At 53.3% G+C, this 14,514-nt stretch overlaps 5 protein-coding genes across 5 annotated transcripts; 2 read left to right on the top strand and 3 right to left on the bottom strand.

Annotated features, from left to right (window-relative positions):
• Nucleotides 1-659: 659 nt before the first annotated feature.
• On the bottom strand, nucleotides 660-1,253 carry GUITHDRAFT_117809 (hypothetical protein; the record flags this gene model as incomplete). Its single annotated transcript, XM_005822944.1, has 1 exon — nucleotides 660-1,253. The coding sequence occupies one exon, from the start codon at nucleotides 1,251-1,253 to the stop codon at nucleotides 660-662; it is 594 nt and encodes a 197-aa protein (XP_005823001.1).
• Nucleotides 1,254-5,656: 4,403 nt separating this feature from the next.
• On the bottom strand, nucleotides 5,657-6,766 carry GUITHDRAFT_155339 (hypothetical protein; the record flags this gene model as incomplete). The annotated part of the gene is made up of 7 exons (XM_005822943.1): nucleotides 6,654-6,766; nucleotides 6,509-6,601; nucleotides 6,397-6,460; nucleotides 6,249-6,338; nucleotides 6,174-6,196; nucleotides 5,906-6,125; nucleotides 5,657-5,852 (listed from the first exon to the last, which is right to left on the bottom strand). Coding segments are annotated over exons 1-7 (748 nt in total), but the record flags the coding sequence as incomplete, so codon positions are not given.
• A 3,140-nt stretch (nucleotides 6,767-9,906) lies between these two features.
• On the top strand, nucleotides 9,907-10,801 carry GUITHDRAFT_146059 (hypothetical protein; the record flags this gene model as incomplete). Its single annotated transcript, XM_005822942.1, has 6 exons — nucleotides 9,907-10,165; nucleotides 10,219-10,250; nucleotides 10,306-10,452; nucleotides 10,501-10,561; nucleotides 10,612-10,662; nucleotides 10,728-10,801. The coding sequence occupies 6 exons, from the start codon at nucleotides 9,907-9,909 to the stop codon at nucleotides 10,799-10,801; spliced, it is 624 nt and encodes a 207-aa protein (XP_005822999.1).
• A 215-nt stretch (nucleotides 10,802-11,016) lies between these two features.
• On the bottom strand, nucleotides 11,017-11,746 carry GUITHDRAFT_117806 (hypothetical protein; the record flags this gene model as incomplete). The annotated part of the gene is made up of 4 exons (XM_005822941.1): nucleotides 11,017-11,130; nucleotides 11,180-11,248; nucleotides 11,302-11,412; nucleotides 11,462-11,746. The coding sequence occupies 4 exons, from the start codon at nucleotides 11,744-11,746 to the stop codon at nucleotides 11,017-11,019; spliced, it is 579 nt and encodes a 192-aa protein (XP_005822998.1).
• A 728-nt stretch (nucleotides 11,747-12,474) lies between these two features.
• GUITHDRAFT_117805 (hypothetical protein) lies at nucleotides 12,475-14,493 on the top strand (the record flags this gene model as incomplete). Its single annotated transcript, XM_005822940.1, has 12 exons — nucleotides 12,475-12,534; nucleotides 12,847-12,935; nucleotides 12,987-13,017; nucleotides 13,071-13,127; nucleotides 13,175-13,224; nucleotides 13,273-13,447; nucleotides 13,619-13,681; nucleotides 13,736-13,771; nucleotides 13,821-13,868; nucleotides 13,962-14,117; nucleotides 14,340-14,382; nucleotides 14,465-14,493. 12 exons carry the CDS (start codon nucleotides 12,475-12,477, stop codon nucleotides 14,491-14,493), a joined length of 837 nt encoding a protein of 278 aa, XP_005822997.1.
• Between the last annotated feature and the right edge of the window lie 21 nt (nucleotides 14,494-14,514).

The following is a 14,514-nucleotide window of genomic DNA, read 5'->3' as shown; positions in this document are numbered from 1 at the left end:
ACGTCAAATCTCACCTGACAAGTCACCAGACTTTGTGCCCCAGGCTCCCAGGCCAGGTCTAACTTGAACAGGAGGATTGTTGAAACTGATAGGATGAGCATCCCAGGTCCCTACAAGAATTCTTATCCCTCCCTCCTTCTCCCTTGCCGCGTCCCTCTCCTCCCTCACTCTCACTCCTTCCTGCTCCTCCCTCCCTGCCTCCATCTCACTCCCTCACTGCTTCTCCCTGCCCGCATATCCTTGCCTGCCTCCCCCGTCTCTCCCTCCTCCCTCCTCCCTCCTCCCTCGTTCATCTCCTTCCCGCTCTCTCCTGTCAAGTCACCTGCTGTGGAATGGATTGTCCACTGAGTACCGAAGGACTGCAAAGAAGCTCGTCATGGGCCCACTTCACAGGCAGCGTCTGCCACGTCACCTTGTTGGCGATCCGGGGGACGGGAGAAAAGCTGCTGTCTGCAGGCACCAGTGAGGAGGACGGCAACGAGCTGTTTGCGGTCAGCAGCTGAGGAGGATGACAGGGGGCCAGGGGGGAAGAAGATCAGAGGAGAAGGAAGAGGATCCGAGCAAAGGGATCTACCAAAGATCTGAGATCCGTTCTCCGCGTCCTTCAGCCGACTCCCCTCACTGTCATAACGTCGTCACTCTGACATGCCCCCGAGGATTCATCCCCACATCATCTGCTCGGGTATCAGTCCGTCCAGAGCTGGGGGAGGAGAGAGTGCTGCCATTCGCGTCAAACTCGCGGCTGCGACCTGCCTGAACTGACCTGACAACGACTGCTGAGGTCTTGACTTTGACTTGTCGCCGTTCACGGCAGCGACTTTCCTCGGCCCTCCAGCGACATTGGCGGGAGGGATAGGAGAGGGCCTAGAGGACTTGTCGGCGTGCTGGTCGTCGGGCTGCCCACGATGGGCGTTAGCAGGAGCAGGAGCTGGCGGAGGGAGAGGAGGAAGAGCAGCGCTGGAGCCTCCTCCATCAGAAGGGGCCAGCTGCTTGATCTTCCGCTCCACCAACTGGTCCAGCATCTCCGACGTGACATGCTCGGCCGATGCATGCGAGCTCGTGTCGCCATCCCAGAGGTGCCGGGAAGGAGGAGGAGGGAGGGCCGAACTCATACTGCTCCCCACTGACTCGATCCAGGGCTCCTGGTAGGGGATGGAAGAGCCGTGGGGCGATTCAGTGATTCGGATGCGAGGGGAAGGAGGACGGGGGAGGCGGAGGCTGTCCTCCTCGTCGTTCACGTTGGGCAGGAGCATCTCTGATAGCTGGTAGAGAAGAGAACTGAAACAGAGTGTGAGCACGCAAAACGAACTATGTGGAGGTTGAGAATGGTGGGAGGAGGGGATGTTGAAAGGACTTTGAGGAAGAAGCTTTCAACATTTTGAAGGAGGACAAGGGAGTGAGCGAGGATCGCGGCATATCTACAAGGGGCCCGATGACAGAAGACCACGAAGAGGAAGAGGAAGTGAAGGATGAAGAGGGCTGGAGGCCAGATCAGAACATGAATTGAGGTTGGTAAGAGAAGGAAGTGAAACGTGCGAAGAGAGAAGGTATGGAGGGGGGCAGCAGATCCAGCAGCGATTGTCTATCATGAGGGATGGGGGGTAGGCTTCTTGCATAGGATAATGGAGGAGAAGAGTGAGGAAACGCTTTCAAAGCCGTTGGAGCAGGAGCAGGAGCAGGATCAGCAGGAGCAGGAGTAGGGGCAGGAGCAGGAGCAAGGGAGGAAGGGGAGGGGCAGATGGTCGGAGCGAAGGGAGGAAGGGGAGGGGCAGATGGTTGGAGTGAGGAAGGAAGGGGAGGGGCAGATGGTTGAAGCGAGGGAGGAAGGGGAGGGGCAGATGGTTGGAGCGAAGGGAGGAAGGGGAGGGGCAACATGACAGAAGGAGGCTAGTCGAGCATGAATGGAGGGATCTAGTTTGATGACCGCCGGTTACAAACAATGCGTAACGGTTAATCAAAGGTGCCGCAGGCAGTCACGCCGGTACGCCGACGCCGCCGGTCACGGGCGGCCGGGCCGCGGCAGCCGGGCCGCCCGGCGGGCCCCGACTTTCAGTCACGTGTGATCCGGCTGAGTTACTCAGCAGCAGACAGACCCGGGGATTCTCCGTCAAGATCGCCTGCTACTTCTACTAGCGTTTGGTTGTCTGATAGTGCATTTCATAACAGGTGTGAATTCGTCCTTCCAGCCGCTGAGCCGCACTCAGCGCGGCGCGGCTGTCCCGGGGTGGCCGTCAGTGAGTTTGGCCGGACCGCCGGGCCTGCTTTCGTTCCGAATCTGCTGGAGGCACGTCCAGATCTGTTTGAGGTAACTGAAGAAGCTCTCGTTGCAGCGCGCAATGTCCTCGAGGTGTCTACCGGAGGGTCAGGACGAGTCGGTCGGTGTCAAAGTGCCCACCTGTCTGCCAGCTTCTCCTTATCCCCAAAGCCATCAAGGACACTCTGCATGGCCCTGGTGTAGTCCTGTCAACAGAGGGTCAGCTGGAATGGAGCTGGAATCGACTCCTGGCCCTGCCTGTCGAGCCTTGTCGTGCATTCGCTGCTGCAGCAAACATTGATTGAAGTTGTCTTTTGCTTGCTTCACGATCGCGAGGTGCGCAGTAACGGTCGACGTCTCGAGGGAGATGCCCAGAGCACTGTTGGCCAAGGAGCGAGGAGAGTGAGAGTTAGACAAGGGAACAAAGGAGCGAAAGAGGCCTGAAGAGCGAGGGGATGGAGGAGGGGAGGGGGGGAGCTGGGGAAGGGAAGGTGAACTTCGGAAAGGAGGAGGCATCAACGAGGATAGAGGTGGAGCGAGGGGTGAGCTACGGAGGTGCTGGTCAGGGTTTGGGAGAAGAGCGGGAGCTAGGAGGGAGAGCAAGTGAAGGTTCGGACCTCTTGAGTTGATCGATGGCGGCAAGTTTGGTTGCCAAGGAGTCTCCATAGGTCCACAGAAGGTTCTTGAGGTTGGTGATCTGTTCAGCGGGATGAACTCGACGCTCGTGTTCGGCTGAAATCAACTTGTCATTTGCAAGCACCCTGGCAGCAGCGGCACTCACGTTGAAGAATTTACATGCATCCATCAGCTCGGCTCGTGCGCGCTGCTCCCGTTCGTTGGCGTTCTTGAGGGCTTGATGGGGCGTCAGGATCGAATGCATTGAGCTCGAGACTGTCGGTCGGCTGCTCGCTGCTTGCTGCACGACGGCTCGAAACGTGGAAGCTGGAGAGGGCAGGCCACCGGCAGCCGGCCTGGGCGACATGCTGTCATTGTGAGCATTGTGCTGCACCTGGACCCGAGCGTTGGCGGGGAGCTGTGCTCTTATCGCCCCTTGCCTGGGGTCAGGAGCTGAGCTCTGCCCACCAACGGGAGCTTGCATGTGCGAGGTGACGTTGTATGTCCGAGGGTTCATCGGCTGCGACGCAGGCTGATTTGAGGAGGTCACCACGGCCGTTGCCTGAACGATTTTAGAGTGGCCTCCCGACTGTATCTCGAGGGGAACGGCTGTGGCCTGAAGGACAGGGTTGCGATGCGGGTACGTGGCAGCAGCAGGGCGAGCAGAGTTGACGCCTGTCGACGAGTGAGAAGAAGATTTTCGATTGACCAACGAGAGGACAACCTGATTTGCCTGTAGGTCCTCGGCTGACTGCTACAGCCGATGCTGTCGCTGTTGCTGAGGAAGTTCTTGGCACATCAGCTTGCAGATAATTTTGTCCTTGCCTGCACGGGACGTCTGTAAGGTATGGGGGTGATGGGAGAGAGAGACAAGGCAATCACGGCTGTCTGCTCGCTTGTTGAGCCTGCGTGACGTTGGCACTTGGGCTTGTTCTCCTTCCATCCTCGTGGATCACTTCGCAGTTCAAGATCTTCTGTTTGGCTTCTGAGAAGATCTGTAACGGCAGGTGGATGAGAAGGATCGGCACCTTCGCGCAAGTCCGTCTACCTGAACCACCTCGCACGTGCACTCGTAGTCTTGTGGGAAGTTCAGCCTAACGTGTGGTGGTATTTGAAAGTTGAAATGACGGGCAAGGATGACGTCGTATGCTCTTGCAGCCAGCTTCCTTGTCGCGAACGGATGCATCGCCACCTGCATTCCAGTCAAGTCCACTTGGATCCTTGTTTTCCACTCACCCATTTGCTTCCAATCAAAGCAGCAGTCCCAAACCTCCCATCCCTCAACTGCTTCACCCCAATATAGTTACTCACCTCCCCTTGCTGTTTTGGCTGTAAGGAAGATTACCAAACACTGTGGGAGGAAAGAGTTTCAATCACCAGTGACAGGCCTAAGTTCACGTTGTTGACGTTTGCTACCCCTGGTTGGGATGACGGACCTGCTCCACTTGCACCTGCGGGTTGTAGCGCGATGGACTGAATGTTTGACATCTGGGGTTGATGACTTCGCGCCTGCTGTTTTGTGTCTGTTGTGTCTGTGTGTGCAGGTTCGTGACGTGCGTTGGCTGGTCCAGCAGAGTTCATGCTCTCAGGGCTAGTCGTGCTGGCTACTTGAGCACCGTCAGCCTGTTTTGATACATCTGCCGCGGTCGTTTCAGCTTCAATTTCCATCATCCTGCTGGATCCTTCGTGTGCTCCATTGCAAGAGTCTTGAACCTGATGAGTTGTCGGCTTGCTCGAGCCTACTTGTGCTAGATCTTTCCGAGATTCCACGTTTGAATCGCCATGTCCTTGCTTCGAACTTCCTGCGTCAGTCTCGGCTTTCCTTTCGCCAACACCTGAGGCAGACGCAGAAAGCTCTACTTTGTCAACTGCTTGCCAGACGTTTGCAAGAGAACCAAACGTTAGACGAACTTAATGAATTGAGAGCAGGATTTACCTGCGGCTTGCAAGGAATCGTCTGTTTGTTGAACGTGAGTGGTAGTATCGTTGGCTCCAGTGGATCGTGAGCTATCGGCGTTGGAGGCCTCGATGGATGGCCGACCTGTGGACAGACTATCCTCGGCACCTCTTTCGCTGGGGCATACTTGCGTCGTTGATGAGGAATCCATCGAATCATCAAGATTGTTCTCGTTTTCCCCTTGGTTCACATGCTTGTTCGTGTTCTCGTCCTCTCTCTCGCTCTCCTTCTCAACCTCAATCGCGATCTCATTTTCTTTGTCAACACCGTCGTTTCCATTGTCGGTGTGCTCGTCATCGTCAATTGCTCTGTCAACCTCATCTTCGCCTCGTTTCTCTTTCTCAACTTCCATCTGTTCGTTCGAGTCTGACAATTCTTCTTCTTGTGGGGTACCGTAAGCAAAATATCCCTCTTCTTCTAGCGTCACCCATTCCAGGGCCGTAGATTGCAGAATGCAATCTCCGCACCACTGACCCGGATTTCTCGTTCCATCCATGTTGAATCCCGGGAGTGGCCTGGAATGGACTTTGGCAAAGAGCGCGGGGCATTCGAAGCCCTGATGTCCAATCCTGCTGCAATACTGACAAACTTGTTCGCACTTCTTGCTCCTTGGTGTGTTCTTGCCGACGATAGACTCGGAAGCAGGGCAATGGACTCCGACAAACTTCCCGTTGATCTCGTACTTGGGTATGAGTTTGACAGGATGCTTCCTGACCATCTCATTGATGATCTTGGGATCGGTAGCGTCCACCGGAGATTCGTTTTCTGTGCTGGTAGTTGCCTGGACGCCTCCAGCCGTAGAGCTTTCTCCCTCTGCTGCACCTTCTGAATTCCTGTCTGGGATTCTCTGCAGCAATGCATTCAAAGAATATTTCTCGATCTTGCTCGAAGAATCTGCATCGATGGCTCCACCCACTTGATCGTTTCTCTCCTGGCCCGGCGGTACCGTGGTAGACTTTGAGTGTTGTTTGGCGGGGTTCTGGGGTCGTTTCTTCTTCTCCTCGCTACCACCTTTTGACGCTGGATCTTGAAGAAACATCAGCACAGCCGTGTGACAAAACAGCGAGAGATTGGAGTACCAGAAGAAGGCTTCTGCAGGACTTCAGCATCATTCCGGCCTGAAACCTTCTTGTGGTGCTTATCTTCCGCTCGCGAGGCGATCGATGGGTCGCTGCGCCTCCGCGATGCTCCGCTTTCCACGTCAGCCTCGGACTGGGTTTCAGAGTTTGCCGGTAGAGGACTTGCATTCTTCTGGGTAGCCGGCGAATCTTTTGTCTCTCCGATGGCATCCTGTGAGCTCTGCAATGAGAGGATCAGGCTGTTGTCACAAGAAACGATCAAATCTACTTCAATCGCACAACCCTTGGCACCTGGATACATTCAAGGTCAGCTCAGGCATGACATACGAGGACATCTAGAAACCTTTCTCTGCGTCGTCATGCTGACGATACACTTGTTTTTTGTTTCTCTTGCCTTTCATTGCTATGGCAGACAAAATTTCTGGGCTGATTGCTGCAACATGAGGCAGTTAGCACGTGGCGGCAGAGGAAAAGGAACTGCCAAAGCATACTGTTCTCAAACTTGCTATTCTTGATGGCCCAAAGTAGCTGTTCAACAAATGCTGCCTTGCGATTCTGAGACGAAAGTGAATTTTTCTGTCATGAAGTGGATAGGGGATTGACCTGCTCCACGTCTTCGATGTAGGAAAGGAAGTCGAAGTTCTCGTCGATCACCTTGTAGGAAGAAGCGAACCCCCATGTCGCACGTGAACCCCGCTAAGAATTGTTTTGATGAGGTTCGTGGTGACACAAACACAGGATGTACAACCTGTTGCCACAGGACCATCGGGCGGTCAGGAAACCGTTGAGCCTCTTGGTTGTGTTCTGGTGTGGTTGGCAAGCTGGTCACACCAGGGCACATCGCCTCATCGCCCAAACAGGCAAGGACGAGCTGTCAACTACAAGGTCAGCACATCTCACTATGTCTTTGTTACCCCACCTGTCCATCCTCAATCCTGAAAGACAAAGGCTGCGGGCCTCCGTAATGCTCCCCAAGTTCCTCTTCAGGCAACTGGAACTTCTTGGCTATCTTGAAGAAAGTCTTGCGGCAAGCTTGCGAACAGAACCACGAAGATTCCTTTCTCAAGGGATGGTGCCCCTGCAAGATTCAACACTCGCATCACTCCACCACAACGCGGTCGAGTCTGAAGCTAAACCTGTTCGTCCGGTCGCCGCTCATCTTGACACTGATCGTGTACACCTACAAAACTCACTTACAGCCTGGAGTCCACTCACGAGAGCGACCTTCACAGCAATAGTCACAAATCAAAATTCTGTTCTCAATGTAGACTTCATCTCCACCACACTTTCTGCACAGCAGTGCCCCATCCATCCAGCCTTGAAGTATCTGCTCCCCCTCAGCCCATGTTCCGATAATAGAAAGATCGGACAAACCTTCTGCACCTTTTTGTGCAATGCCCTTGCAGCTACATTCACAGGGTGCTTTTGATTGTTGTAGATGATGGCGTTGTAGATCATGAGGTTGAAATCAAACTCCACCTTGGCAGGACTCAGAATCAAGACATCAATTCGAATATGAGACTATTACTCTTGACAGTCGTATGTTGGGGTCCCGGTCATAGTGTCCTGCTGAAGCCTTCGCGAGCATCTTGTCGAAATACATCACTTCTGTGTTCCAAGCTGTTTCTTCTGGATTGTTTGGTGAATGATATCTAGCAATGGAACCTGTCAAAGGAGAATGTTTCCTCTACGAAAACAGGAACAAACCCAGGTGCATTCTCGGGATTCACGGGCGCATCAAAGTAATCGGTCTTGCTCCTAAGACATGAAGTCAATCGTTGCCATTGAGGTCGACTTCAATACTAAACAAACCTCTCTCGAAGCTTCTTGACAAGCTCCAACATGGATCTCGACTGTTTCCTCGATAGCGATGCATTATCTACTTCTGCAGTCTTGTTCTGCACGCAGATATCAAAGATCAAGATTTCTGGATCACAAGCTGTACCTGAAGCTTAGTAGTCGTCGACGCTTCGCTTATTCGATGCTGCTTCTTCCCTTCCCGATTCAGGCTGGTCGACTCATCTGAGTCATGTGTCGATTTTCGTTTCTGAGCGGGTCGAGACTGCGGGCTCATGTCTCCCGGACAACTTCTTGCTTGTGTCTCAGATTTCGCGACTTGGTGCTCCTTGTCGCGATGCGCCTTGTGCTGAGCATCCAAGATGGTTCGGTGGCTCAAGGCTTGCGAGCTCATTGATTCAACTGTTTAGGAACGAATCTGCATCACGGGCATTACTTCAGCTGAAAACAAGCCTAAGGGTCTGGATCAATACAGCAATTGTGCAACACACTGCAACTTTCAGAAGCTGCCCTCCATAACCATTCCGCCCTCCTCACGCCGTTTCTTCTCTTATTGTGCAGCAAAATTGCAATCAAGTAAAGCCATCTACTGTTTCACAACACTGTATGATAGTTAAGGATCTTGCATGGAATTACAACGATGACTGCGAGATTTGCGTTACTACAGGTGGGGAGGGGATTGTAAATTCGCTAGGACGAGGCGAGCGAATGGACGACAAACATTTCAGCATAGGAGGCTGAACACGATTAGAGTTGACTGTGTCAGTGACGGATGTAGGGCGAAGAAGAAAATCAATCGACAAAGAGGACTAGTGACAACAAGCGACAGGGCGACGAGGTGACAGGGAACTGAGCAAGTGCCATAAGGAGGAGTGGAGAGGTTGGAGCTATGGAAACGAAAGGGGGAATGATTGTTGAAATGCCTCAGGAGAGGATGAAGATAGGTGATACAAGGAAACAACCAACAGCAAAGACAAGTAGCAAAGGAGCCTGGCAGGGAGGCAAAGAGGAGGCTACCAGACAATGCAACCAAGGACAAGTATGCAGAGAGATGTACAGAGACAGGGAAAGAAGATAAATCAAGTGTGCATGGGAGGAGATGGGGGCGGCAAGAGCTTACATGGCGATCGCTTCCGCTGCTACCCCGCCATCTTTTCCCGCCAGCTTCCACAACCCGTTCAGAACCCATCCACCCCTACGACCCGACCACCCCTACCCCTTGAAATCCAATGAAACGCCCCTCTATTTGGAAGGGGGCAACCCTACCATTGCTGCTGACCCACCCCCTACCCATCGTACCCTGTTCCATCTTTATTGATCCCCTACCCCCAACACCCACCCCACCCTCTTCAGTTTCCGCGACTTCCTATCTAGCAAATGACCCCTCCATTAGCAGAGCTTTCCTACCTTCTAGAGTACCCCACCCCAATCGAATTCCTTTCGTGGAACAGAAGGAATGGTGGGTCATCGTTCTAAAAGCAAAGAGGATCATAACCTGATTCAAGCCAAAAAAATTGTAAAACTCAAAAAACAATTTCGGAAAAAAGAAGTCTCAATCGGCCCGGCCGGGCCGCCGCGGCCCCAAATGATGAGGGCCCGGCCCTCGGGTTCGTGACGGTCCGAGGCAGGACCGTCCCCGGACGGTCCGTACTGATCACGTACCGTACGGCGGCGAACTGAGTTGCCCCCGCCTGTCAAGCTTGCCCGCCGGGGGCCCGGAGCGGCCAGCCGTGGCCAGTCAGATCATACGGATAGCGCCGAGCATCAGAGTTAACAAAAACTCTCCTGTAAACCAAGACGACTGACGTGTTTCCAAGGCGGCAATGTAGTACGTGGGACGAAGAGGGGGCTTTCCTAGCCGTCTTGCTAAGGTCCTCTCAGGCTCAGGCCATGTGCTCCTCAATTCTGGTTTTGTGTCACACAGACGGTGCATTAAACTTGGTCTTGAGCAAAAACTGTCTTGTTACAACTAAGGTCGATGTGATATCTGCGTGACTTTGGCATAGTACAAGTCTAACAAACCGTTGAACTTATGCTCCGTCACCGGACAGCAGTGGGCCGATGACTCAGTCGGACTCCGCTTTCTCTAAGTCACAGTCACTGCTTCCAGTTTAACTTAACTTTCAGTAAAAGTAGTATTGGTCCCCGATCACATAGCTGAGGCGAGCCTGAGCTCTGTGACTTGTAACAGAATGTTGTCGGCCATGCGCTTGTTGTTGGTGGGGATGGTGATGGAGTCGGCAGTGGGTTTTCTCCTCCCTTCTTCCTCTGTCTCCTTGATGTCGAGCTTGAAGCAGCAGCAGGCGCTTGCTATCAGAACCATTCCCCACACAAGTCCTCGCCACAGGGGAGAGCGTGCAATGTGCTCTGTGAGAATGGCCGGAGGGCCGGCAGCACCAGGGGATGGGAAGGTGAACGACAAGTTCAAGGAGCTCATGGAGGAATGCAAGGACTGGGGTCTTGGTGAGTCAGAGCGATTTCCGGTCCCTGTTCTCAATGTCATCATTTGCTTGCAGTTCGATGGATCACCATCAACTCTAACGGAGCGGTGAGTTCCGAAGTGGGAGGGTGTCGACATGCAGTGTGATCTGTGGCTCTTTCAGGTCTTGGAAACTGCGGCAAGCATGGGGCTGAAGCTCTCTTTCTTCGAGATCCCGGGGAAGGGCACGTACGCCACCATCGCCTCAAGCGACAAGCTGTTCGAGTGCCATATCAATCTTGATAAAGCACAGAAAGTCACGTTCTCTGAGGTTTGACACGCTTCCTACGCTTGCTCGGTGTGCTCAATCTTTCCCTAGGAACCTGCCAAAGTTGGAGGCCACCCACTCTATGTGATGCGTATCAAGGACGCTGCTGACGGTCAAGTTCTTTCAACTGAGGACATCTTGCTGATGTTGGTTTTCACGCAGGCATTCTTCTCTCTTGCATGCTTCAGTATGATCCCGAGAAAGGGCCAGGACGTGAGTTTGACTTCAACCTGATGCCGCAGCATTGCTTGCTGTCCTGACTACCTTTCGTTCCGCAGAATACTTTTCTGGAAGCGTAGAAGCGTTCAAGCGGGTCCAGAGCAAGTACGGGAAAGAAATCGCGCTGAAGTGATGACCAAGTTGGTCCTTTTGTCCAAATTGTGTAGAAAGGAAAGAGAAAATTTTAAATTTGATTAGTCTATATTCAGTCAAAACACATTCATGGTAATGTACAAAAATATGGCGATCCAGCCGATTCGAAGAAGAGATTCTCAGTACAAAACTATTTTTCGATGGGCCCGCGACTTGTTCGCAGCTAGGACATTCGACTGAATAGTGAAAGAGGCGTCAGACCTTCGGCACAGCGAGCAAGCGACTGATGACCTTGTGCTGGTACTCAGCACTCTCAATCTCGTGCTCGAAGCTTCTGAGGACGTCCTCAATGTCAACATTCGCTTCGCTCTGGAGTACATGTGTGACTGGAACAAACTCAACCATATGAAGACTTCACCGCTGTCTCTCTGCACTGGGCAATCAGAGTACGAGCCATCCAGAACGCTTTCTTGTCCTTTGCAAGGACCTGCGAAGAGCGAAGATGAGCCCTTCACTGTCGCCTCGCCTCTCCACACTTACCGCAGCTTGATACATCCTCTCTGTGTCCTGAAACACGGAGTTGAAGTGAGACTGCACCCGTGCCTGCCTCTCTGGAGAAGGCTTCTCACTCCGTGTGACATCGCGACCATCCTGTTCAACGTCACCATCGACATTGGAGCGAGCAGGGCAATGTACTCACAGCCGTCTGGAAGTGTGGGGTTGGGTTGGAGCACAAGATGATATCTTGGAGGGAGGCAAAGGAATTCGTGATGGAGTTGATAAAATGTTCCGTTGTATGCACTGCATGTCCTTGATCTTTCTCCATTGTGTTCCCCTCTTTCATGCTGCAGACCGGAAGGGCTGGAAAGGAAATTGAGTCAGCATGGCTGCCAACAAGGATCCTGATGGTTGGTGCAGGGCAGAAACACAGATAGACACAAAACACAAGGTTACACGTAGACATGGAAGCATGCAGGACGAACATACAAGAACGATTCTCGAAAGATTTCGTAACAAGTTCAAGAAGGGTACAGAAGTACAAAGGTTCGCTTTGACAAGTGTTACGCAGGGATCGTGGAGAATAACGGTCTAAATGCTTTGTGTAGAGGGAGACAAGAGAAGAGATTGAAGATTGGAATGCTTGAAAGAGGTCGCACAGGAGGAAAAGCACCGCAAAGGAAAGAAACAAGACGGAATGGTAGCAGCAGCAGTAGACTAGCGAGGGAGGAAGTGGAAGACAAGGGAGGAAATGATAGAGGCAACGATTCCAAGAAGTGGGAATGCAAAATGAAAGCGGCAGCAAGCGCGGGAGGTGGTGGGGAGAGGAGGGATAGAGGATCGAAGAGGGGTATCACTGATCTGAACACAAGGTGGGGCGGCGAATGAGACATTTTCAATACCGGTGTTCCCAGATGACTACCGGTGTTATGAGAGTACAAGGAAGGGGTACGATGAGATTGGAGAAGATCATGTGGGTAGGGTAGGGTTCGGAATACGGGGACTCTTTCAACACCCCTCCCCTTCAGTCGCCAACTCAGTCAGAGGACCCGGTGGTTTACGCGGCCTCGGAGGAGAACCGAACTCCGCATGTCACTAAAACTATTGTATGAATTACCAGCCGGATTCTTGCCGTCACTCAGCAAGACGCCTTTCTGTGCGCTGATTCGGTTTACCGTTACCTACCGTTAGAGCTTCAGTTGATTTGACCCAACGATGGCGTCAAAAATGCGCACAATGCACACGATCCCTGCAGACTTCCCGCAGATCCTGAAGGTAAGACTGGTGGATAGAGACAGAGGAAGAGGAGAGTGGAGGAAGATGAAGGAGAGGAGAGAGACGAGCAGCGAGAGAGAGAGAGAGAGAGAGAGAGAGAGAGAGAGAGAGGATGGAAGAGGCAGCCTCGAAATGAATGAAGGAGATGCAGGAGACTATAACGCGGAGACAGCCGAGAAATTGTGTAGAAGAGAAACCCATGTGGAGGAAGAGGTGGTGAGAGTGTGACGAGAAGACTGGAGGAGTGGGTTCGGTGTGAGTGAGGGGAGAGGGAGGATGTTCAATTCAGAAGGGGTTACCTTATTAATGCAGGACTTCACTCGTGAAATTCTGCGGAACCAGCCTGGAAACATTTATCAATTCGGGAAGGAGTATTTCGCAGCGCGGCTCAGGGAGGAGAGGTACGTCCATAATGAAGGCATAAAGCCAGCTTGACGTTTGATCTGGTCCAGTCCGATCGAGAGCATAAACAACGAGTACCTGGTAGTCTGCTCCGCTCCTCTCAACCTGCTCCAGTGACGCAGGGAGTTCTTCAGGTTCAGTACCTCACTGATCTGTTCATCCAAGCGGACACCAATCAGAACGGAAGATTGGTGGGATGGGTAGAGGAGAGGTGCTGTCATGCTGATGGGAGTCACAGGACAAGAAGGAGTTCAAGGAGCTGATGTTGCGGGCGGATCTGGGCCTGAGGTGATCTTTGAATGTACTGCTGCCCCTGACGTCGCCGGTGCTTGACAGCAAGGAGGACATCAAACTGATCTTCATGGAGGCGGACGTTGACGACAGCGGGAGCCTGGAGTACGAGGAATTCATCCCCCTCATGATGCACGTCATCGACTCCATCAAGGAGGTCGAGCACGCCAGGGAGGAAGAGGAAATAGTGCGGGAGCATGCCGAGCAAATCGCTGAAGAGGTGAGAGGGGGGAGGGGGGAAGGTGGAGGAGGGGAAGGGGAGTCAAGAGCGAAGGTGGCAAGGGAGGGATGAATGGGAGGGGGAGAGAGAGGGAGAGAGGGAGAGGTGGGAAGGAGAGAAGGAGATGGTGGTGGGGAGGAGGAGCAGAAGTGAAGGAGCTTGTGCTTGTAGTACATGTTGCGCGGAATAACCTCGAAGGAGCTTGAAAAGTATCTGAGAGCCTCTTTCATGGAGGTAAGGGGGAGAGAAGTTGGGACATTGGTATGCGAGCTGACCTCGTGCTGGAAGGCGGACAAGGACGGGTCGGGGCAGCTTGATGCGAAGGTGAGGGCGGGCTGAGGTTTGAGGAGGAAGGAGGTTGACTGAGGACAAGGAATTCAAAACGTTCCTGATGAATTGTCCCATCAACCTGACGAAAAAGGTGAGAGGGTGGGAGCAAAGAGAAGAGAGGATAGGGGAGAGGGCAGGAGGAGGAAGGCGGGAGCCCGGGGGCGCTGAGTGAACTGCTGAGCAGGAGATCAACGCGATCTACATGGAGGTCGATTCGGATCAGAACGGGCTGATCTCTCTTGAAGAATTCATCCCCGTCTTCCATTCCCTCATGTTCCAGCTCACGACCAGCGAGGCCCTCAAGCTCATCAGGCAGCAGGACCTGCAAGAGCTGCCCCAGGTCTTCTTCGTTCTCCTTCTCCTCCTCTTCCTCTTCCTCTTTCTCTTCATCCTCATCCTCTTTCTCCTCATCATGTCCCTTGTCCTGCTCCTCGTCCTCCTCTTGTCCCCGGCCTCCTCCTCGGTTCCGCCCTTCTCGTCGTCTAGCCCCCTTTCCCCTTCCTAGTCTCTCTCCCCCTCCCTCCTGCCCCCTCACCTCATCCTCGTTCTCACCTAGCCACAGATTCTCATCGCCTCCTGCACCTACTACGACCCGGAGGGGAGCGGTCTGCTGCATCCCAAGAAGATCGCCAAGTGCTCCTCCTCCATCTCTTTCCCTCCCGTCCCTGATTTGTTCCCTCCCGTCAGAGCAATCAGGGACGCGGACCTTGGGCTGAGCAGGCAAGTCTCACGCTCCT

The sequence above is a fragment of the Guillardia theta genome (genome assembly GCF_000315625.1).
Source record: "Guillardia theta CCMP2712 unplaced genomic scaffold GUITHscaffold_116, whole genome shotgun sequence".
NCBI classification, from domain to species: domain Eukaryota; class Cryptophyceae; order Pyrenomonadales; family Geminigeraceae; genus Guillardia; species Guillardia theta.
This window is presented reverse-complemented; position numbering and strand designations above follow the sequence as displayed.